The sequence below is a fragment of the Fragaria vesca genome, linkage group LG3 (assembly GCF_000184155.1).
Source record: "Fragaria vesca subsp. vesca linkage group LG3, FraVesHawaii_1.0, whole genome shotgun sequence".
Taxonomy (NCBI): Eukaryota; Viridiplantae; Streptophyta; class Magnoliopsida; order Rosales; family Rosaceae; genus Fragaria; species Fragaria vesca.
In genome coordinates this window covers 23,124,181-23,148,795 of record NC_020493.1, presented here as the reverse complement: position 1 = coordinate 23,148,795, position 24,615 = coordinate 23,124,181, and the positions used below count along the sequence as shown (strand labels likewise).

The window sequence follows — 24,615 nt, the reverse complement described above, 5'->3', positions numbered from 1 at the left end:
ATAAGTGTCATGGCTCATTGGTCACTTTCTTTGGACTTATGGACCAAGGTTCCTTGGTTACTTTCTTTGAACTTATGAGCAAATTTGAAAGTGCTAACCAGACATGTGCAAATTTGAAAGTGCTAGAAATTAACAGGCGGTGGATGCAGGGGGAATAAAATTGCTCAGCTATACTTCAAAATTGTATTATCGCAGACTACAGGGAGACCTGTACAATGAGAACCGGGAATACCATCAACCCAAACAAGTTTCTCAAACAACATTCATAGGGTTGACAAGTAAGCATACATCAAGTTTGGTAAACTCAAATCCGTTACTTTCTCATCTGGAACAAGTCTGGAGGCTTTCCGGTTCCTCCACTACCAAAAGCAGAGAAACCACCAGATCCTTGCTGGCTGCCGAATGTACCAAATCCACCACCTGAACGTATTTACAAGATATGGATCAGCTGAATATCTCAACACATAGAACACAACTCATGGGAAAAAAGAAATTAATAAGAAAACTACCTGCTGCATTGGTTCCTGCAAACCCGCTACCAGCAGGAGCTGCCCCACCAAATCCCGCACCAGCAGGAGCTGCCCCACCAAATCCCGAACCACCTACAGCTGCACCACCAAATCCTCCAACCCCTGAAGCTGCACCACCAAAACCCCCTACCACTGAAGCTGCACCGCCAAAACCCCCAACCCCTGAAGCAGCCCCGCCGAAACCCCCGCCCCCTGAAGCTGCACCGCCAAAGCCCCCGCCCCCTGAAGCCAAAGCAGCAAATCCACCACCACCAGAAGCCACAGCCGCAAATCCACCAACAGTAGAAGAAGCACCAGCAAATCCTCCGGTAGCAGCACCTGAGAAACCACCAGGAGGTTTATTGCTAGCAACGCCACCTCCAAAACCACCAGGTGATCCAAAACCAGTTCCTGGTAGAACAGTACCAAGCTGTCTTGACTGTCCAAAAGCACCCAGAACTGATCCTAATGCTTGCTGCCCTGGTCCAACCTGGGATGGCTGGGCAAACCCACTCGGACTGGGAGATTGGGCAATAGTACCAGTGCCAAACCCAGAAGCAAATGCACCTGGATTTGCCGGCTGGGATGATGGAGAAGGCTGCAGAGATTGAAAGTTAAGAGATGCAGGCTGAAACAACTCTCCGCTAGGAATAGTCCTGGGGAAAGGCGAAGTTGTCATATTTGTTGCTGCATTACCAAATGATCCACCAAATGGATTGGGTTTAACAGCAGTTGGGTTAGGGGAAGAGCCAAGCCCAAATGCACCAAGGCTTCCTAAATTAAGTCCAGCTGGGCTACTGGTGTCAGGAGCCTCTTCATCCATGTCATCCTCCTGGGCATTTTGGACATCTACAGTCCTACTAGCAACACTCCCTGAATTGGAGGGGGCTAATGGGAATAGAGATTGTCCAGCAGACGTCGTTTCCTGCTGAGTATTTACAGTCAAATTAAGTGTAGGACCTAATGTATTCTTCACACTGGGTTGGCTTCCAGGTGCCACTACTGGCGCAGGACTAGCATTGCTGAGACTGGACAGATTTCCAGGTGCTATTGCTGTTGAAGCTTCAACTGTAAGGGGAGCCAATATCAAAGGTTTGAGATTAAAATTAGTTTCAGCAGGGGAAGGTCCAGATTCCACTGCTGGTGCTGTAGTATCAGAATTCACCGCAGTCTTTGAGAAAGGTTCAATCTCTGTTTTTTGAGATTCCATTGCTGACTTTGTCGCAGGTGAAATGTCTGAGGGCACCGATGATTTTGAAACATTCAATGAGAAAGAACCAGACTGTACAACAACTGGAGAGGGAAAAGCTGATACTGGGGATGTTGAGGCAGGTTTATTCATATCTGCTGTAGTGTTGGAGTTACCCAATGGTCTGTTGGGAGGCATCACAGAGGATAAGGATGGAGAAGCTGATGAGGAACTTGATAAAGACGATAGAGGAGCTGATGAGGGACTAAATATTGAAGATGGGGATGCTGAAACCGACAATGAGAATGTGGCAGAAGGGGCAACAGAAACAGGGAATGAGGGAGAGAATGGAGAATTATGTTTTTTCCCAGATTCCAGAGATGGAACTGTTGTGTTCAAAGGCTTATCCTTCACACTATATTCAGTTGGACGTGCACCATCTTTGGTATATGAATTTAGCATATCATTGGGTTTCTTAAGCAATGAGGATGTCTGGGTAGGTTCCATAAAAGTTGATGGTTTCTGACGAGTGTCAGATGGCACAGACTTTTCCTTTGCAGATACCGATTCAGACTTCTTAACAGATGATATGCCCTCACCAGATTTTTCTGCTGTCATGTTAGTTTCCCTCATAAGATTTTGCCTCACTAATTCCTTTGGCAAAACAAATGGAGGTGCTGGGTTTTCCAAAGCCTGTTTTGGGTGTATATCCTGAATGCCTGCTTAAAATATAATTACATGCAAGAGAAACAATGAGCAAGAGTTACCTATCAAAGACAAGAATGAATTCGGATATCTTTCCGCCTTTAAATTTCAGAGCTCACCTTTGCTTTCAGGTGGATGAAAGAATGTTGCAGGCACTGTGTGATCCCGTGGACGAGCAACGGCTGATCCCTCCAGCAGGCGAGAGCTAATGTGCTGCTTATCAACTGATAATGATGACCTAATTACACTTACCTTTCCACTTTCTTGCAAAAGCAACCTTTTCACGGTGGCTTTTGTAGGCTCATAATTTGCCCAGCTCTTTGATCATGACCATAAAACACAAAAGTAAACATGAGTCATGCAGAAAGTGGCTTTTTCAATAAAGGATGCAAAAAGACAGAATTTAAGGAATCATTACCCTATCCAGTGAATCTCTCCTCCTCCTTGCAGTTTCTGGTTCATAATTCTTTGTGGCGCTCGCATTTCTCCTGGGTTGATCTTTAGCGGCAGATGAACCCAAAGAGAATGATAGTTTATCTTTTGGAGTACCACGAAACTTTGACACATCTGGGGAAGGGGAACTGAAAGAAGCATCATAAGGGATCCCTATAGTTTCAAACAACTCTTTTTTCACATTCTTCTGTTTTACAGAAGGCGACTCAATCTTTAGTGCCACCATTTGTTTTGATAGACACTCAGCAAGTTGATCAGCCGCAGCTAATTGTGAAGTCATTGTGCTATGTAGACTATGCAAGGACTGAATGTGCCTGCAACAGGATACCTCAGTGAAGTTAGAAGGCCTTAATGGCCTGATGCTAATGACCTAATACAAAATCGCTATCTATATAATCTCAATTGCAGAGTTGGATTGAACTGCTTGGAAAGAACTCCCCACAGGTTGCAAGCTTAGTTTAATGCGCATCTAATATATTTTTGAGAATTATCATTATTTTTGAAAGGAAAAAGGCAGATAAGCAATGAAAGTGGTTATGAAGTTAAAGTGATCCAGGGAAAAATGAAAAAAAACAAAGCATAGTTTTGTAAGTTTTTTTTATGTTTTTATGATTTTCTTATTAAACATATACTTCTCCTCTCTCCGTCACATACTTCTCTCTTTTCTCCCTTTTTTTTTTATCTTTGATCCGAAACTAAGACTTTAACAGTGGCCCCTAACCTGGCATATGTTAGATTTGTACTTTTCCTCTAAGGCATTCCTTCTACCAAACTTCTGTATATTCAGATTGTGTCTTTCATGTTATTAAGAATTAAAAGAAGGTAGCATAAAATAGTGGACTTCACTCGATCTCTGATTACAGCCAAACACATAATCTACCTTGAATGCCCAAATCGACTTTGCAAAGTGCTTCGACCAGCACGAGCTCCATCATCTTCACCAAATTTGTTAAGCTCAAGGCCATTAAAATGCCTTTCCAACTTAATTAGCTGATCAGTCAAATCCTGAAATACATTCAATAAAAGAAAGCAACCTTTATTAGTGCTTTCCAAATGTTCAACATTGCAAAAATGGGTACACAAAGATAGATAGAATAGAAATCATTAAATAGATAATAATGGGGAAGAATGTTTCAAAAACATTAATAGAACAAGTCTGACCTGATTCATTTTGGAAATATGTCGCCTCTTCAGCTCAAGTTCTGAACTCAGTTTCTGACAACTCCAGAAGTCCCAATATCGGCTATCAGAAGCTTGTTTCACAATCCCCTCCATGTATATTTTCCGTGCCAGTACTGTACCAATTGAACAATCATTTCTTCCATCAAGAGTTATGTATATGTTTTTCCATGTATAGATACAAAACATTCTGCTTAGGAAATTTTATTTGCAGCATTAAAAGTACCTTGTACAGTCATGTCAAAAAGATGTTCAACTTCATTAAGTCGTTCATCCATAGTGCTCTGCAAAGTACAAAAATAACCAAGAATCTAACTTAGTGATCGAAACAATTGTAATTGACCAGAACAGAGAAAAAGAAAAGTTTCCATTAGAAATATTTGATAATTCCTTGATTAGCAATGCACGAACAACTTTTTGTTTCCAAAACTCAGATAAAAAGCAACTAAATTAAATATAAAAAATAAAAAAAATAAAAACACAAACACACACAGAACTTATGAAAGTGAAATTATCCAATTAAAAGAAAAAAAATTAGGAAATTAAGTGGGAAACATCACCTTCCACATTCGGCATCTCTCAGACAGAATCCCAACCTCTCTCTCCAATTCTTCAACAGAACTTTTCTGATTAACAATGCAGGCATCCCTGAAACCACCTGGTTCCACTATAGATTGTAGGAACATATCCAACTCCTTGGTCATCTCTTTCATCTGGATGAAAAAAGCAAAATGATATAACTCTGAAAATGAGAAACTTCAGTCCCACAAACATTCCTTACCGCCAACTGAAGAAGAGAAAAATAACTACAATATACATATAAAAAACGATGTAGAAACATAGTGAGACGATAAATTTTATGAAGGAAGAAAAATACAGAAGGAGAAGGTCAAGTAATAGCTTAGAAAAGGCCTCCTACAAACACATAACAAGCAGAATAAAAGCATCCTGAAACTGCTTAGACAAGAAACCCAAAGAGGCAAATGAATCTAATCCGGTCTTTATAAATATAATCTAGTGTTATTTTTTTTTTCTCCTAAACACATTACATGGAAAACCCAAGGAAAAGTAACACGACAAATAGAGTAAGCAGAAAATGGTGAAAGTTAATGTAAATTTATTTAGTATTTAGTATTTAGCATTAACATTAACAAAGGACAGAACAAAATGGACTTCAGCATAACACTTGTAAATATTGTATGCATAGCACAGCAAATTTGAACGCTGAATAGACTGATCACTTATAGCTATTAAGTTTACCTCACTCAAATTGCTTTGTTTATAAAGTCCTTTTAAGTCCTTTAGATAATTGTAAGATCTGACCGGAAACTAAGAAATGAAATGAACAAAAGAGATGTAGAATCTTTAAAAAGAAAGGTCATAGACATGGACTTTACATTGCCAAATTTTTTGGATAAACTCGGTTCAGAGTTCAGCCTTGACTGGGAGAGTTCACTGTAATTTTCCTTCAATGGATGAATCTTGTGGTTGAAAGACTTGCCAATCAAAAAACTATCCTGTGATGACATTTGGAAGCTAGAAATGGGAGGTACTGATGCAATCTTTCCAGCCGCAGCTGATGGTCTCCTTTCCCTATTCTCAATCGGCATACCAGAAAAGCTTAATGTAGTCAATGTTCCAGATTTGCTACCTTCAATAAAAGTTGAAGGCAAAATTGAAGATTTCACATCAGTGCCAGCTGAAGTTGTGATATTTCCACTTGACGAGGACTGAGATGAAACCCTTTGTAAATCTGCAGACTCCATTTTTCCTAGAGATTTTACCCCCATCTCAACACTGCTAGTTCCAAATACAACATTTTCTTCAGTTCCTATCTTGCTCAAGTCCCTGAACACAAGACTACGTCCATCTTGGGAAAAAGAATCAGTAGATGCACGTTGTATATCTCTGTTTTCCTGTACAGGAGGAAGATGCACTTGTTTGCCATTTTTGTTTAAGTACGGGTTCGAGAAAGCAAGTTCTTGTTGACCTTTAAACGACTGAGAACTAGTTAAAGTCTCCACTTTCTTGTTACTGTCGGTACTTTCTTTCTTAAGCGTAGAAGTCTCGTTTACAATGAGAGACTTCTGGTCATCTTTTGTAAGGACATCAAGACCTACTTTTCTGTCAAGTTCCTTTATGTTCTTATTACCCAAAGGAGCATCCACAGCAAGATTTCCAAATTGTTCCTTCCGCAGCTCGGGAGACAATTTAGCTGGTTCGCATGCTACAGGTACCAATGCAGTAGAATCCTCTTCCTCATCAGAAATGCTAGAAACACTAGCAGGCTTAACTGTAACATCACTAACACTACAGAAAAGAAAGGAAGAAAGCAAAAATCAGTTGCTAATACAGGTAAACCAGATTAAAGTTTATAAAAGTAATAATACTTAAAGACTCTGCAGCGCAACAAGTGAGAAACTTAAACAGCTATCCAGAAAATAAAGAACTACATGCTGAGGCATAATTAGAAATTTGAGAGCACCAAGAAGCTACCTGGCAACATGGTACATAACTAGCTTTCCGTCTAGTGTCAGACAAATGAGAATGCAGAATGGTGAGAGTTCTCTCTGTTCCATTCCAAGTCTGACACTAACTTTCTGGCTTACTGAAACTTTGTCTACACAGAGCCCCATAATCAAATTATCATCACCATTTTCTGAAACAAGAAAAAAATTAGACTGATTAATATATAACCAACATAACAAAGCAAGAGCAACAGAGGAGATGAATGGACTGCTGATGCATAAGAGACCATTATATGGTGAAAAATGGATATTGATATTCAATGAATAATAAAGCTTATTTTCACAAAGTGATCATATAATTTGTCAAATGAAAACTTAGGTTATTTAAAAATGCCCTGCAAGTGCCTTCAAAATGGAGAAACTAACTGACAGGTGGTATCTACAAAATATGTGGATGGAGCTCAACTAACTGAACAATAATAGTCTTAGTTTAATTGAACCATTAGTAGTTAATCTAGAGCAAAACACTGAGAACCTTGAAGCTCAATTCTTGGTTTCAAAGTATCTCGTACAATATCAACAATTACAGCTTCATTGCTCTCCTCTCCCAGCGACCAGCTAAGATATACAACATGCTGATCTGCATTCTTCCTGTTAGCAGTTATTGCAAGTTCACTGCAAAGATATTACCAAATGGCAAAACGAGTTACTCATTACAATTATATCAAAATAAGTTGGCCACCATTCAGTTAACTGATAAAAGCTCAAGACAGGGGACTTGATGAGAATCCATACCATTCCTCCAGATAGCTCAATAATAAGTATGGTCCGCTTCCAGACGGCAAAATATCATCAATAAGACATGAAAACATATCATAGAAAGATATAACAACTGGCTTGCAGGAATCCTACAAGAAAGGTTTCAAAACATTAAAATACACTTAAAATGCAATTACCACGCTTATGTAAAACACGTTTATTTAGTAACTATCACTTCACCACCATGCTTATGTAAAAGTCGTATTATTGTTTTTTCTTTCCTGATTTCATCACCTTCATGAATATAGATCCAAACGTTGAAAGTGTGTGCCATACAAATTGGAGTATGAGAAGTTATATTCAAGGGCCAATAGGACCCACCTGATTGGTACTATAGTTTATGTTCTTTTCTTGCAACTAAACCTATCTATCTTAAGCAAAACTCTCTTGCTGTTGAGAATTTCAAAAGCCATAGGACCCACCTGATTGGTACTATAGTTTATGTTCTTTTCTTGCAACTAAACCTATCTATTTTAAGCAAAACTCTCTTGCTGTTGAGAATTTCAAAAGCCATAATAGACAAAAGACAACCATGAATACAGCTTTGCACATACCATAAAACACCGGCAACCAAATGTGCAAATATACATAAAACATTTGTAAAAGCACCACTAAAAGATGAAGCATTAAATGTAAAACAGAAAATTAGCTGAAGCGAATTCAAGAATGGAGCAAAAACTGTTTGCGTGAACTGGTTTCTTGTCCTTCCAAAAGAATAGGTATAATGGCCATAGAGCAAAAGTTTGTGTTTAACACTGTCAGGAAGCAATAGTTCATCACATCTGCAATGAGATGTCTCGGGACCAGCATAAACAAGCCAGGTACAGCTCATTGCCAACAGGTTGTGCCAGACCAAACCACATAGAAAAGGAGGCAAGGCATTCCTAGGCCTGAGCCTTAGTTCCTGATCTAACATGGCTTTTGAAAGGAGAAAAAAAAAATTCCTGTTTTACACCCTTAACTTGGTTTACCAATTATGTGATAGCTCATTTACTCTTTTATTGACTTTAAGCTATGATATATTGTGGAACTACATAACAGATTATATATCTGAACAAAAGAAGCCTTTAACAAGCAAAAATTTAACCATAGATTGCTTACATTAGAAAACTTGCCATCTTTGATTTGTATTACTTGTACGAGGTAATTTTCTTCATTCCCATCTGCATTCAGTTGAAAGCATCCTAGAATGATGCTATCATAGCGAACCCACCTGATAGTATCCACTGATGATTGAAGAAATACTTCAGTTTCAGAGGTTGATAATGGTCAAATTTCTAATGAACAAGAGAAGAACCTATTTCATGTAGAGACAAAAGGCATACAACAAGTAAACAGGCATCAAAATACAGCCGTAAAATCTGACATACCTTTTACGATGCAGTTTGTATCAGGATCATTGATCCAGGACTTGAACGAAAGTAGCATAGATGACTTCTCAACGAAGTTAGATGATAAAATGTTGAGAGTATCCTTCCTTGCCACAGCAATTAATTTTCCTTTTGGACTCCATTCAACTATGACCAAACACAAGTCAAGATAAGCATTAGCTGAACATGGTACAATGTATCTTATCGTTCGTTGCCTCTGGACAGAGATGTCAAAACTGTCTTCACAACTGAATCATATGCTACTGCAGTATAGTACAGTAGATTACTGAAATCAACATGCAAAAAACAAATTCACCTCTCTTAGAAAAAAAGATATAAGCAAAAAGTTACAGATTTGACATGCCAAAGGTAACTATTGTGTTCAACCAATCGGGAAGTGGCAAGTTTCAAGTTCAAACAGATAAACCCAAGATTCAAGTTCTTAGCATGGTGATCATGTTCATTAATTATCAGACACATAAGGAAACAAGTACCATCATTCATCAAGATGATGTATCTTACAAACGTATATGATGTATTGAAAGAAAAGAAAATACCTGCATCAACGTTGTCCATTATATCCTTCAGAGGGCCACCAATCGTTCCATGATGTAGCTTTCCAAGGTTTGAAAGAACCACATACATATTTTCAGATTTTTTTGTCCACTGCATATCCTTGACAGAGCTGGATTCATTGAGTGAGCAAGAATAAGATGGTTCTAGATCCTGCATAATGTGGAACAAACCAAAGACTTAAAACCTGTATTTTGCAGTAACAAATTCCAGAACTACATGATTGCTAGCAGCATTCTAACTCGATACCGCCTGCGGCAAGGCCCATGGTTTAAACAGTTCAAAAGAGCGATAACCAAAAGCTGATGACAATGCGATACGCCAATGGCTGGGATAATTCTAGGAAGCCAATCGATATAACAAGTACAGAAGCACTGTACTCTTTCTCGGAAGCTAATTTGTATATCTAGCAGCTTGGCCAATGACATCAATCAAGTGATTTATCTCATAAATGTAATTTATGGTGTCAAGTGTGAAGAAGCATAATCAAAGGCAGCTATGTTCAAGGAATTAATGAGGATCTTAATCAAAATGGAACATGAGGCATCTAAAATTGGAGTCGGAAAAGCACCTTATCCAGGAAAGAACCGACGGAGAAGAAGCGAATATCGGCATCTGCAGTAGCTGCAAGAGTAGAATTATCGGTAGAGAGTGCGAGAATGTGAAGATTGGCAAGGGTAACGTCCACAACACTCAGTTGCTGTACAGAAGAAGCAGAAGGAGCGCTTCTTCCCTTTTCCTTAATCTCGGCGGCGGAAGCCATAACATCTCTGGTCCTCGCAACGAAAAACCCTAAGAAACAAGTTTCTTGTTAGGTTATGTGGAAATCAGAAAGCAAATCGGAGGTAGGCAATCGAGTAAAAGCTTACCGGAAGAATGAGCGACGAAGACGAGGCCGTGTTTCTCCGATAAGGCGAGTGGCCGGGAGGGACTGCTTTGGGGATCGAAGCTGAAATCATCAGTCGTGATTGGAACGGCCTCGCCGATCTTATCAAATAAGTAGTCGTTTGTCTCTACGATATTTCCTTCAATTTCTTCTTCAAGTTGAACTAATTTCTTGGTCATACTTGTTCTTCTTCTTGGGCAAAACCCTAGAATTACAGTGTGATGAGTTTGGGCGGGAATACTGACCGCAGACCTAAACTCCGCTTGCTACCGCCCACCGCTACAAGTGTTTAACTTTTAACTCCAGTTTTTTTGTGTATTTTTATTGCCCGCCGGTTTTTCACTCACCCAAATTTCCGATAAATAGCATCCGGTTACTAGATATCTTTTTTTTTTTTTATAAATGAAATAATTGCATTTACAAGATATAAGTAAGGGATAGTCAACAATAACGATCCATAATAGTCGAACTCACAACTTCCCAGTACTATAAAACCTTTTTGATATTAAATTATAGTGTTATTGAAATATAATTAAAAAAAAGGCAATTTGTGTACTTCAAAAAATTGGTGAAGCCTTTGACACCAGACCCACACTTCGCATTATAAGAGTGGATGTTAACTAAGTTCCTCGTCGCATAAACAAATTGTGCATATGGTTATTAAGTTGTGTACGTTTACATATAAGTAGTTAATTGCAAATATAAGCTGTGAAATACATAGAAATTTTTTTTGAGGTAATTTTTATATAATAAAATCTAAAATTACAACCATAGGAGATATCAGTGGTGGAAATAAATTTACACTCGCCTCCCTATCTGAAAACACCAGCGATTACAGTGGACAAGAACCGATAAGAGTTTAACCATAATCTAAATTTATTCTAGAAGTCTCGATACATCCTTACAGTTAATCTCATGATGAAACAACTATTTCAAACACCATATGCCATAACTACCAACATATATGCACATGTAACCCCCTTATTACATGTCAAAATAATCCATGGACACAACACCATAACCATGGCACACCCAACGACATGACCTTGACACCAACCTACCAAAACCCTAAATCCTTGCTCAAAGAGGAATCCAAAACCCTCACTCAAAGAAAATGAAAACTAACCAATCAAAACAAACAACAAAACCTAAAAATTAAAAATTAAAAACTAAAAAAAACCCAAATCTAGGCCCTAAAGAGCCTAGTCCCAACCCCCATTGGAGCTTGCACTGTAGCTACACTATTCATGTTCCGAAAATTACGGTTATGTCCCTTATTTTCTTCTTATTTACGGCTCTACTAGTGCAAAATAGATGTAATTATGTAATCAGTTTATGTGCAATTACAATACTGTCATTAGTCTGTTTAAAGTTACTTTTCTGTACTAACGTACATTTTCTGTTAATTACAAATTACCACCAGAAAAGTCAAACCCCACTCTCTCTACTGGTTTTATCCCGTGCATAAAATGCATGAGTGATTGTGTCTAGTGCCTACTATAGAGAGCCCGACCCACAAGATTGGAAATGCATCTGAGGCAGATCTGCTAGCCACCGGAGATCTGCACCACCACCATTGTCGGCCGCCACCAGAGAGCTCCACCATCTGGACTTAGCGCAGCACCCTCCAATATTCGCTACAAAACACAGCAGAGAGACGCAATCCCAATCGACAAATTGACCAGGACCATCTTCCCCGCTGTGTCATCCCTGTCATCACACCACAACGTCGCTTATGAAATTTAGTCCCATACTGCTTCTCCTCAGCGACGAGACGACATTGCGCCGAAGAAAGCATTGTTGCAAAACACCCACTACTAGACTTGTAAACGGAACAAATGTTGACCAAGACCCACTCCAGATCCTTGGTTTTTAAACGTGTTTGGATCAAAATTTTGACACGTTGATCCGTTAATTAATGATCCGGATCCGTTAACTCGTATATTAAACGGAGTTGATCCAATCAGTTAATGACCCAGTCCGTCTAAAAATAATTAAATAGTATTTTTATGAAATATATATTACTTATAAAATATTAAATATGATATAATAATTCTCGTTTGAGAACTTATATATTAAAACATGGAATAATGTCCATTTGGTACTAACTATTAGGCCTTGTTGCATTGTCATTGGAATAGGGTTTGGTTTTTTTTTTTTTTTTTTTTTTTTTGTACAAATGGTCATTATCCCTTCAATTAAAACATTGGATGTTTAATATTTTGGTTATATTAGTTTATCGTTTTAAGGAATACTTTGGTCATATAATTCAACTTTTAATAATATTTCATTAGTGTTTGATGAGGTATTATGATAAAATACTAAAATTATTATTTAAAATTTAAGAAATTTGTTATTATAAACAGATCGGACAAACGGGTCGGGTATCTGTTAACCCGCTGGATACGGATTTAGATTGAGTTATTTATGATCCGGCGGGTCACGGGTCGGGTTCGGATTGGCAAAAGGCTAGTGTGAAGAAAAAAAACACACACATTGAAAGAAGCACAAGAAAGAAAAAAAAAATCTGTGAACACATAAAACTGCTAAACACATGTATTATTGAACTTTTTGATGAACTCTGCTAAACACATATATAGCAGAGTTCCATTAACACGTATGCGTCGACGACTATATGAGATAACAGTCCGAGTTCCAATAACTAATAACTGATGAGCAATCTTCAGTTAACATATTACATCGATCATTGCATCGAGCAGAACTGTCATCTCCTTAAGAAAGCAAGTCGCATCATCACTTGCATGACTAACAGAAACTACTCATCGAACGGCCGGGTTGTTCACCGCAGCCAATATCCATGATAAAAAAAGAACCGATGCTAGGCTGCTCAGATCCAGTCGCGTGCCTTGTGTATTATGGAGCACCAGTACAAATTGATCAACAATAACAAAGGATCAAGTTAGTTTTGGATTAATTAGTAGGATTTCTGCAATTGGTTAATCAATCAGAGAAGTTGACCACGTAGCAAGCAAGCTAGCTAGAAGCTTAGAACTGGCCTCCAGTGTAGGTTTGGCCAAAAGACCAGTTGGGAGGAGCCACATTGTTGGAGATGAGAGAGCGTCCATCACTGGTTGTGACCTTGAATGAAAGGGCTTGGCCATTAAGATACGAGTTGCTTTGCCAGTTCTGACCCCAGTTCCGGGACATGGCCATCCAACCGTTGCTGCTTTTCGAGCCCTTAATCGACACACTCACCACATCACCAGCTCCACCCACATTGGTTATGAGCACAAGATTAAAGTAGGAGTGCCCATTGATTGTAAATCTGATTCCATCCTTCTTGCTACAACCAACCCTGCAACAATCACGGAATAATGTTGACATATAGATATCAAATATATGTACATATATATGCCTAAGAAGATGTCTACAAATTACTGAAATTAGTGACCGAGTTTTAAAAATATATATACCTTCTGTATTGCACAGGGATAATTCCGGCTTTGGATTGAGCAATGTGTTGGAAAATAGGCTGAGATAGATCGAAATGGCGCAATGGAGGATTACACCAGCCTCCAGCGTTATTAGGAAGAGCGCTATTCGGTGGGCAGAAATTAGTTGCAGTTACTACTATGGATCCTGGTAAGCACCATTGTTTGTCATTCACACATTTAATCTCATAGCAACCTCCACAACTCAATCCATTATTGAACAAAGCAGTACTCAGTGCAGCTGTGTTTGTTCCATACCCCTGGCTATAAAGATTTCCATAACCACAAGCCCCACCTGCGATTGATGAAGTAATGCCAAACAAAGTTACAAAGTTAAAACTACCAATACTTATAGCTATATATATAATGATCGATCGATGAGATTATTATTAATAAACTTACCCATTGTCCCTGAAGCATCACTGCCTCCATAGAAAGTGGCGTGAGCATTTGTCCACCCATTACCAGAACCCTTCACAGTCCTTGAAATGGCAAGAAGGACTACAACAAATATGATGCACGTACGATATTGATCCATGATTAAAACCGGCCTGCAGCGTGGAAACTGGAAAGTAGCTAGATGGCTGTATATTTGATGGGAGAAAAGAGTTGATCGAGTGGTTTGTGATGATGAATAAAAAGGCTGATGGGATTGTTTGGTTTTATATAGAAGTGAATGCAGGGGGCAGGGATTAGGAGAGATGGAATATGATCAAGGAATAGTTAATTATGTCTAAATTAATTAATGGCCAAAATTTGGAATAAACAAACATGGACAGAACAGAATACTGAGCAATTAACTAACCTTATGATCGAGTAACTGATCGAATATTTATATCTACACACACACAAAAAAATCAAATACCAAGCTTGCTGAAGTAAGACTCTACCATATAACTATATAAAGTGGCAGTTTTGCGCCCAGCCTGGCTATTAGTGCAGTCAAGTGGACCTTTGACCTTCCTTCCATAAACCAAGATTCCTTGGATAATGCTTGAAAAACAGTGTGATCAATGGAACTAGTGGACGTTCATCACCGGAGAGTTAATTTGATAGTGTACTACTGTAACTATATATATACACATAGTAAGATAGTCATGCGTTGCTGATCGACGAGTGCTGTATACAACACTGGTCTCAGAAGCTGAAAATTAAGATCGACAAAGAGCTGGGGCTGACATTTGTATTCTGCAACTGCACCTTCAATATCTGTTAGCTAGGGTACCAGCAGGTTTATTAAAGCTGTATATTTAGAAAATGACCGACTGTATACATCGATGGATAATGATAATAAAAATAAAAAAAGATGGATAAGTTTATACCATGCACCACTAGAAGTACAAGCTGTGGATTATTAACTGTAGGATAAAATGGGGAAATATAATGTATGACATACTCTTCTATTATCTAATTCTCATCTAGTTTAGTTTTCAATTACAGTAGTATGGTGGTCATAATGGATGAATGTGCCCAGCGGGTTTTCCTGGCTTAAAAGAATTAATTAAATGAACTTGTTTGATAGTGGAAATGCATATGCAAGTCGGCAAGTGATCAACTTCGGATCGATGACAGCAAGTCTTCCATAGTCAAACTCAGATGACAGTTTACAGTTTTTTGTTTTCAAAATGGATGACAGTTTACAGTTATTAGTTAAAGAGAAATGGAAAACGGTAACAGACGATCGATGTCATACATACATGATAATGATACCTGACCCTGGACTTGAGTCCTTTTGGTCTGCTGAATGAAAGCCGCATATCAGCATTCCAAGAACATGAGCTTCTCTTTCTTGGTCATACATAGATTCTATTCAAGAGCCTGAGGCCAACTTCCAACCTTTAATTATCTCCTTTTCCTCTTTATCTTTACTTGGCCGGTGCGAATCTCTTCTGTACGTTTTATATTATATACTTCTCAACTCACTTGTAGTCTTGTACTTTATGATCATCTTTCTGAAATCAAACCGATATGATGCTGCCTTCCGCTCCTAACCCTGGATCGAGCTACTAACAAGTATCTGAACTGTTTCAGAAGTTAGCTACAATCAGCTACCTGCATCCTCGACTTGACCTTATTTGTTATCCATTGCTGCATTGCGAATAATCAAATTTAAAGGGCACCTAAACCCCCTTTTTTTTTTTTTTATTTATATATATATATTTTTTTATATCTGATATGATTTTATAGATGGAATATGTAGCAGAATAATTCACCTATTCTAACACCCTGGTATTTACTTAAATTAAATCTGGTGCCCAACTAGGCACATGGAAATGGAAGCAATGGATGATGGGGGAAAGCATTTCATTTTGACTTTATACAGAATTTGTGATATATTAGTTATAACTTATATGCCAATTGCTATGCCTGTTGTCTGACTTTTGACACCAGCTGCTACTACTAGTACTCAGAAAGCGAATCTCAGATCAAATTTATTTAGACTTTCAATTAAAGAGATAAGTTAAAGATTATGAATTCATCAAAAGTACTTAGCATGTGGCAAACCGTCCGTCAAGCTCAAATAACTATATATTTATCATGAATGAGAATCACAATCTTCCCACGCTATACTCCCTTTCTGGTACAAAATAAGAACCTTTATCTGCACTTTATTGAGCAATATCTTAAGTTCTTAACTGTAACCATCTACTACATACGTATAATCTTTTTTGTGTAACATGATGATGCAGCTCAGACCGCCTTTGAGTGATCCAAACTTTACAGATTAACAAAGCCTGTTATGCCTTACAGCACTAATGCACATAACTTCTGTACTACTAGTTAGGAAGGACTGGAGGAGCTTATATATCTTAAAGCTTATTATTCACTTTTTGGGTTGGCCTAGCATCCATGTAATATAATCGAAAAGCTAAAGTCCCCAGTTGCACGCTACCATAATTACTAATGGCACCTATAGTTTTCAGTTTGGCCAAGTGCATGCTATAGAAGTCTTATACTTGCATCATGAGCAGTCACACCTACATGGTTAATGGTGGAACACAACTCTTGCTGATCATCAAACTCATCAAATGCTGATGACTGTTTGTTGATATCCTGAAATTCAATCGATTTAAGTGACCCAAGAAACACTGAAACACATTGCTGATCTTCTCCCTTGAAAGAAAATTAAAACCATTGAGGTCAATTTTGCAGTTCCCCTAAATATATGGAGAAAGAATATGTGGCTCTGCCAACAGACAGAAACATTGGATTTTCTCGCACATAGAATCATAAGGATATATGAGCTATACAGACAATACTTCTCTTAATCCATTGGTAATAGTACTCTTCTGATTTCAAACAAGTGAAATCCATTGGTACCAGTTAGCAATTCTGACCACGTATACATTGCCCATCATAAAACTGGTTTTCATTCAATATAATGCTTATTACTACTCTCTCTGTACGTATCTACTCCTAGCTATAATCTGAATGCTGTATGGTGACTACTGGCTTCATGACACCGTAATTGCCAGCTGGAGTAGTTTTGGATGCGGTACTGCAGGAACCAGTGGTAGAAGTAGCAGCAGCCTTGCCTTTGATCTTACAATTAATAAATCTGCTACAATTACCGGCTGTAGGAATATTATGATCTATAGCATGCATTGTTGATCTTTTCTCCATTTCACGTCTCTGATCACCCGTGCTCCTCATAGTGATCATGTTCCGTTGACTCTGCTTCAAGATGTAACGCAACTTTTCATTACTATTACCTTTGAATTTAGCACCAACACTTACTGGTACTGGCATGGCGTCTAGCCCCATCAGTTTGGCTACTACACCTGGTTTGCACCATACCACACTCTCCCCTGCTAAAGTTGCTGGCAAACGACGACGATACAAAGACCTCGTGGTACTGCTACTTGCATCAAAATATTCACTCATTGACTTGCATACATCTGAGCTTCTTCTGTGATCACGATGATGAGCTGGCCTCGGCTTTTCCTTTCCTACAATAGCAATATCATCTTTCTGCAAATGTAAGTTGTTTCTGAAGGAAGAGCGGTACATGGCATCCCTGCCATCAAGAGAGAAACGAGGGTACTGATTCAATGCATTCCTTGCAGACCGCAAAATATCGGAGTTATTTACGCAAGACATCCTACCCGGTCCTCGCATTATTAGTCCATTCATATCAACATTGTAGTGATCATTGTCGTCTTCATGTCCCTCTTTCATGAGCTGCAGCGCCTTTGATTTTCTTGCAATCTCTTCTTCCAAATCCAACTTCAATATCATCTCCTCCAACGTTGGCTGCCTTTCCATTTCCTGAAGACGATATTGATGATCAGTATGAGCAGCAGCATTTGGCCAATGCTTATTAGAGCCTGCAGACTCGACATTGAGAGGACCTACTGGGGAGGTATGTTGGTTGAGGGTAGAGGTTGAGCCATCGTCGTTGCAGAAGTTTCTCAAGCCTTTCTTCATCTTCGATCCCAGAGAGTTTTTCAAGAGAAACAAGGACACGTCTCTCATTGATTGCATGCACCACCGCTCTAGCTAGTTAATTTGGAGATGGATGCGGATGAACCGAAGACAGATATCCAAGAGGACGGTGTAAGCTAGCTAGCACATACAAACTAGCTGAATGGGAGCGGTGAGTCGCATACAATCAACTATAGCTCGATCAGGCTATTTAGCTAGCTGGCCTTTGATATTAATAGCATTCACATGACAAAAGAGAGCTAGCCAGCCTTCACAAGATTTCCCCCCTGCACTCTGCAAAGCCCCTTTCCATCAATCAATATTCCACTAGTATTATAGCTAATAGTTATTACTGTCGATCTCGACCATAGAGAAATCATGTAAGATAGATCCATTTACATATTAAATATGGTTTAATTTCTCTTATATCGGTTGAGGTGCATGATCAATATTCACTCTCTCTGCTATCCTGTCAATTAAAGAAGGCCGGTAAATGAAAAGGATGATATAGCTCAATGCATCAAATGCCCGCCAGAGTCCAGCACCAACAGGATTAATTGTAGCTTGAGCGGTGCATGCATGACCTCTTAATTGCCGGTGGAATTCTTGTGCCTACCTTAATTTTAAGATTCCAGATGTTGACGAGGCATGATCAGACAGTGCAGGGCCTGAAGTCTGGAAGTGGAAGAAGAAGTGACACAATTAGATGTGTGTGGTTTTTGTGTTCAAGCCCAAGGTTAAGCAACCCATTGGATCAGAATAGGAAATAAAAGCAGGATCATTGGGCCCAAAGTCTGATAAACCCAACCCATTCAATCAGAATAGAAGGCCGGCCTTTGTCCGTGTGGTGCTGGCTTGGCGTCTTGTAGGTAGTCTCTGCTTCCACAAATCTCCAGTATTATTTGGTTTTGCGGAATCTGAATTTCCTTGTGATAGTTCTGTGAAATTCTTTCTGATAAGACGATCAAGTTGTTGAGACGCAGCCCCCAGGTAACGATCTAATGATTATAGATAGTTTCATCCTTATATAGTTTATACTTGAATCGATCTCTGTTCGCATATGATTTGGATTTAAAGGAAGGAGGTACGATTGGGTTGGGTCAATCTGATCTGTGACGTGGATTGGATTGAGTGCAGGAGCAGAGATGAAGGGTCTGTTAGCTTATTTGGTGGCCTTTTTGGTGGTTGCCTCTGGGATCCCTTCAGGACTGTCTTACAACACAGCGCCAGCTTTCCTCTGGTCACCACATTACCATCAGTATGTAATTTGTATTAGGATCCCCTTCACTTTCTGTTTCAAGTAATGACAATGGTAGTCATTCTCCTTGGAAATTTGGTCTAATAATGCAACATTTTGTTCTTAATCTGCTGATTATATGCTTCCAAATAACAGTGTCAAGGCAGCCGTCAATTACCAGACTATCTCTCCAAAGGATTTGGCAAAGTCTGTGCTTTCAGAAGGGGGCTGGTCGAACTTGCTGGTATGTATTTCTTTCGTTTCAGTGGCAGTTTTTGCACTTCTTGTGATGCCTTAGACTTTATTGTCTCTCTTTTCAATGAACTGCTAGAAGAACAAACTCACTCTGTGTTTATATAATTTTATTTTATTTTGCCTTTTCGCTGTATGTTTATAATTTCCTCTTGTACTCTTGATTCCATCTTATATATCTTTCTTTATTTTGTAGTGTCCTAGCAACGAAGTTCATCAGCCTTTGGATCTTGCTCTTGTCTTTGTTGGTACAGAGGTAACAACACTGGATACCCTCTTGTTGTCATGTAACCTTCTTTATGTGTTCCAAATTCTGATGAAATCCTTATTATATTTGCTACCTGTTGCTAGAGCTTGATAAATATGCAATATTGAGTGAATAGTTTCATAGGATTTATGACTTACCTGTGCTAACATGAACTATCTTGGATTGTTTGTAAGTTTGAACATAATCCGGCTATTTTTACTTTTCAAAGTACTTTATGCTTTTATATTTGGCGAATTAATGCATAGCAAATCGCCAGTATGCTTGTTTTGCATTAAGTATGAGACCCGGGGAAGGAAGTGAACATAATCTACATTCTTTGTCATTTTAGATTGAGTATAACCATTAGACTGTCTAAGAACCATATAAGGCCGTAATGGTTATGGTTGAGACTGCCTCACTTTTTGGATGTGGATTTGTTGTTGACATTGCAATACAGTGAAAACCTTTTTGCTATTGTTTATGTTTAGGGATACTGAAATAATTTCCATTGTTTCTTAGTTGCAATCTTCGGATATTTCTGCAAGCAAACATGCTGATCCAGCTCTTGTGGACTTGCTCAAAGTAAGTAGAATTGCCACATTGCATTTAGTCTTTTGGTTGGAACTTATGATCCAGGTGTCAGATCACAAAACTGCTTTATTATTCAAAATTTCTGCCTTAATAGCTATAATATTATGGTCCTGCACAGGTCTCTTTCACACGATCAAATTTCTCTATGGCATTCCCCTATATTTCTACATCAGAGAAGGATACCATGGAAAGTTCTCTATTGTCAGGGATGTCAGATATTTGTGGGCAGAATTTTGGACTCAGTAATGTTCGTTTCTCAGAGTCATGCTCTATGGAGGGTGATAATGTTCAAAAGCTTTCAGACCTGCAATCAGTCCGTGTAAGTCAACTTGACAATTGTATATTAAAGTATACCTTTTATCACAAAGATCTGATGTATTTTTCTCGTCAAAAAATTGGACAGAATTATCTTGTTTCGAGGATGGAGAAGAGATCAAATGGTGAAGCAGATTTGGTGGTGTTCTGCCACAGAGGATCTGATTCTTCAAACGAACTAGAACACCCACATCCAGAGAGTAGGTTAAGTTGAACTGTACTGTTGATTTATGTGTTTAGTCTAAGTTGTTTAATTTTTACTGAAAATCACACTGGTCTAGGACATTTACTATAAGATTGGTCTAGGACAAAGCCATAACACATAATTGGTGGCTGTGCAGGTAAAATTTTCTCTGAGATTATTAGTTCCGTGGATCAGTCTGGTGCAAAGTATGCAGTTCTTTATGTTTCAGACCCCATTAAATCAATCCAGTATCCTTCTCATCGAGAGTTAGAAAGGTTTCTTGCTGAAAGTTCTGGAAATGCATCAGCCAATTCGACAGCCTGTGATGAAGTTTGTCAGATCAAATCATCACTTCTGGAGGGACTTCTAGTTGTAAGTTTGTCTTTTGTTATTCTTATGTTAAGTGTTTGTAGATAATGCTCCTAGGGAAACTGATGGACCAAACTGTTGCTGTTGTTCCACTGCTGCATGACATATATACACATATTTTTTGGTCTGATCCATCTTTGTTATTTATAGACCAAACCGTACCCTGGCATTTTCTCAGGCATCTAGTTTAAATTGGTGGATCTTTATGCTAAAAAATTTGCTTGCCCTCTACTAAATGTTTAATCCATATGCATAAAATTTGAACTGTTCTTGTCCTTGGAATTCATTCCTTTCTCCTTTGCGCCGTAAATGCAAATACACTTGCACATGTATGTGAACGGACCATAATATGTAAACTTTATATGGCAACCATGCACGGTCCTATGCTTTTTCTGGGGACACCTCCTAGGTTCACCTTGTTCACCCCCTTGTCATTAAACAATATTCACCTTAATCTCTGAACTCTTTAGTCTTAATAGTTCTACTCTTTAAGGGTCATTTCTGTCAAATATCATAAAATCAAAGATCGCTTCACCATCCAATTATGTTTAAACAATGGATGGTTTTGGCGACAATTAAGATCATTATGATGAACCGTCCATTTTTGACACATGGATGACTAAAACATCTCCAATTTGATTGGTCTTTTGCAGAAAGAATCTTTATAATATGTTTTTAAACATGAAAGGGTTGGATTATGAGGCTAAATTGAGACTACACTAAGTACAAGTGTGTGAAGGGGTTAACTCCCTGCGGTGAACTTAAAAATCATCCGCTTTTCTTTCCGTTTCTTTACAGTGCACAGTATTACTGATGTGGAGTTCTGACATTGTTTCTTTTTGCTATGGATCAGGCAATTGTTCTGCTTATAATATTAATATCAGGCATCTGCTGTATGATGGGCATTGACACTCCAACGAGATTTGAGGCACCCCAAGAGTCTTAACTGATTGCATGTGCATGATTTCTCTTATCTGATGTGGTGCTGGTTAATGTTGGGTCTCACTGGTTTGAGCATCACTCAAAGCAGTTGCATGTTATATATAGTTGCAGGGGGTGGTTGTTGCCTTGTAATTTTGTTCAGGGTTATTCTATTATGTTGGTAATAATGCATGTCCCATTTAGGTTAGTTTGTAGAAGCATGTGTCTTCATGGTAATGGTTTTGACTTGCCTATGTAATTGAATAACTACTGAGTTTTTTTTATCATTTATTATGATAGGGAAGAAAAACAGAATAATATACCATTGCCTCTTGTGCAAGAGCTAATCATGATTTGTACCCCAACCCCCATTCCGTTGCACTTGTTCAAGATCTGACCAAGAGGATGTGCATCGTTTAAAGGATTGTGAGTAGGGCCAATAATGTATATTGTCACTTTTAGTATTTTTACTAGATAGCTTACCCGCTCTGCGGTGTAAATTACCAAAAACTGAGGATAAAATGGCAATTATTAATTAGATAGCAGGTGTAAATCAGCAAAAAAAAAAGAAGCAGGGGTAAAATTGTAATTTCTGGATGAACAGTGTAAAAACAGTAAAATTCCTCACCTGAAAATAAAGTATTGTAAATTAGTCTATAGAGGTTTGTCTTTTGGTATGTTTACTATTCTTTAGGGTTAATATTATTAAAAATGACCAAATAGTTAATGTTATTAACTGAAAATGTTTTTTTTTTTTTTTTGTTAAGGAACATCACTGTCATATATTAATCACTGAAAGTTTGAAAGTAGGGAAACAATATGAATATGATCTGCTCTCATGGTATAAGTATAATTGAATCATGCAAATATATCTAAAAAAACATAAGTTATCTTAGGCAATTTCTATGTTGTCAACCATGATAATAACCTCAAAGATGTAACGAAAACATGTTAGTAGAAAACATAACTAATTAATATTCAGAACCACCAATGCACAGGGGGTCTCCCTGGAAACAGACCTGGATAAACCAACCCCGACTTGTTTGGGTCGGATTTTTAGGTCCTTTGAACAACCGTCTGGTGCGAGCATGTCAACACCTTAAGGAGGTGTGCCTGTCTTGATCTTGTTCTTTCGTGCACTTCTCTTGACTTCTTCTCAAACAACTGTGAGCAGGAACGGTCAATCCTGCTGCTGGGGCTCTTCACAACGACCTAGGACAGATCTTGAGGATTTACTTGAGTGACAAATACAAATAAAATAAAGGATATTTGCTAAGGATCGCTCCTTAACAATAGGATGGACTTATGCTTGCGATGAGGCTTTATGGACTGGGGGTGGACTTTTTGCTCGCGATGAGGCTTGGTGATTGAAGCAGGATTTGCTCGCCATGAGACTTTGGTGGTGCTCCCTACAGAGGCCTTTTTGGTAGATTGGGTGCTCTTGGGGAGACGTCTAATTTGCAGTGATACAGAGTTTTGTTGAATTGTCGCGGAGGGGGGGGGGGGGTTTCTCGTTCGCCTCGACCTCCTTATATATGGAACTGAGCGGCTAGGGTTTGCAAATGACTTGTCTCCAAAGCAATCGAATCTCTAATTGAATTAGGAAAAATGCTTTCCTAACCGAGCCCTCTAACAATATATCTTCAAGATATTCTTCAAATCTTCTGCCAGTAATTACTCAATGTAACAAGGAAAGAAATAAAGATAAATAGACCGTTGGTATCGGTCCATGGGCTAACTCGCTGTGAGATAACCAATATGAAATTGGGCCCAAACATTGCCCCCCAGGCCTTGAGATCTAGTCCTAGTTTGCCAAACATGATCGAAGAGGGCTAACGCTTCATTTCTCACGAAAGGTACCTTTCAAACCCCAAAAAGGTATATTCGTAAAAGATGCTAAACGAAACCTCGTCTCGCGAAGAAACATGAATATTTCATTCTGAACTAAAACACAATGTTTCAAAGAATCCTTTCAAAAAAAAAAAGAACCCTTTCAGTTCTTTATAAAACCCTAAACACTTCACTGTTCAGACACACTTGACCGCTGAGAACGCTTAAGAGTTCAAAGAAAAATACTTGGCCTAAAACCTTATGATTATGCAACCAAATCCAGCCTTAAACTCTTTACATATGCTACAGCAGGCATAGAGCCATGGATGAACCCAGTACCACCTTTGATTCGTGAAGATTATCAACATGCAACCCGAATCCCTCTCCTGGCTTTTAGGAATTCTGTAGCAAATTTCCAGAAATGACAAATAAGCCACCAAGCTGTAAGAATAGGAGTGTGGCCCTATCCCTTTGCGCGCATGCTCCTTTGGTACCAGAATCGCAGAGCCTTGGATTTAGAAAGGTGGAAGCAAGTGGATATTGTAGATGCGATTGATTTAAGCTTCCAACTTCAAAGCACAGGGGCGAACAAGGCTCCGAAGATGGCAACAACTTGTTTCTGGGACACTTCCAGCAACACC

General features: G+C 38.6%; 3 protein-coding genes across 3 annotated transcripts; 1 reads left to right on the top strand and 2 right to left on the bottom strand.

Moving 5' to 3' along the window:
- Positions 1-313: 313 nt before the first annotated feature.
- Positions 314-10,484, bottom strand: LOC101301859. The gene is made up of 18 exons (XM_004296103.1): positions 10,135-10,484; positions 9,837-10,057; positions 9,250-9,418; positions 8,693-8,839; positions 8,424-8,548; positions 7,299-7,411; positions 7,039-7,178; positions 6,532-6,694; positions 5,433-6,345; positions 5,296-5,364; positions 4,596-4,748; positions 4,262-4,319; positions 4,018-4,151; positions 3,737-3,861; positions 2,822-3,170; positions 2,523-2,721; positions 510-2,417; positions 314-420 (listed from the first exon to the last, which is right to left on the bottom strand). The coding sequence occupies exons 1-18, from the start codon at positions 10,328-10,330 to the stop codon at positions 314-316; spliced, it is 5,289 nt and encodes a 1,762-aa protein (XP_004296151.1). The 5' UTR covers positions 10,331-10,484.
- A 2,673-nt stretch (positions 10,485-13,157) lies between these two features.
- Positions 13,158-14,141, bottom strand: LOC101308654 (expansin-A1-like). The gene is made up of 3 exons (XM_004294884.1): positions 14,006-14,141; positions 13,586-13,898; positions 13,158-13,467 (listed from the first exon to the last, which is right to left on the bottom strand). The coding sequence occupies exons 1-3, from the start codon at positions 14,139-14,141 to the stop codon at positions 13,158-13,160; spliced, it is 759 nt and encodes a 252-aa protein (XP_004294932.1).
- A 4,780-nt stretch (positions 14,142-18,921) lies between these two features.
- On the top strand, positions 18,922-22,516 carry LOC101308360. Its single transcript, XM_004294883.1, has 9 exons — positions 18,922-19,018; positions 19,166-19,286; positions 19,422-19,509; positions 19,714-19,773; positions 20,284-20,346; positions 20,474-20,674; positions 20,759-20,870; positions 21,012-21,226; positions 22,077-22,516. The coding sequence occupies exons 2-9, from the start codon at positions 19,174-19,176 to the stop codon at positions 22,167-22,169; spliced, it is 945 nt and encodes a 314-aa protein (XP_004294931.1). The 5' UTR covers positions 18,922-19,018; positions 19,166-19,173; the 3' UTR covers positions 22,170-22,516.
- The last annotated feature ends 2,099 nt before the right edge of the window (positions 22,517-24,615 follow it).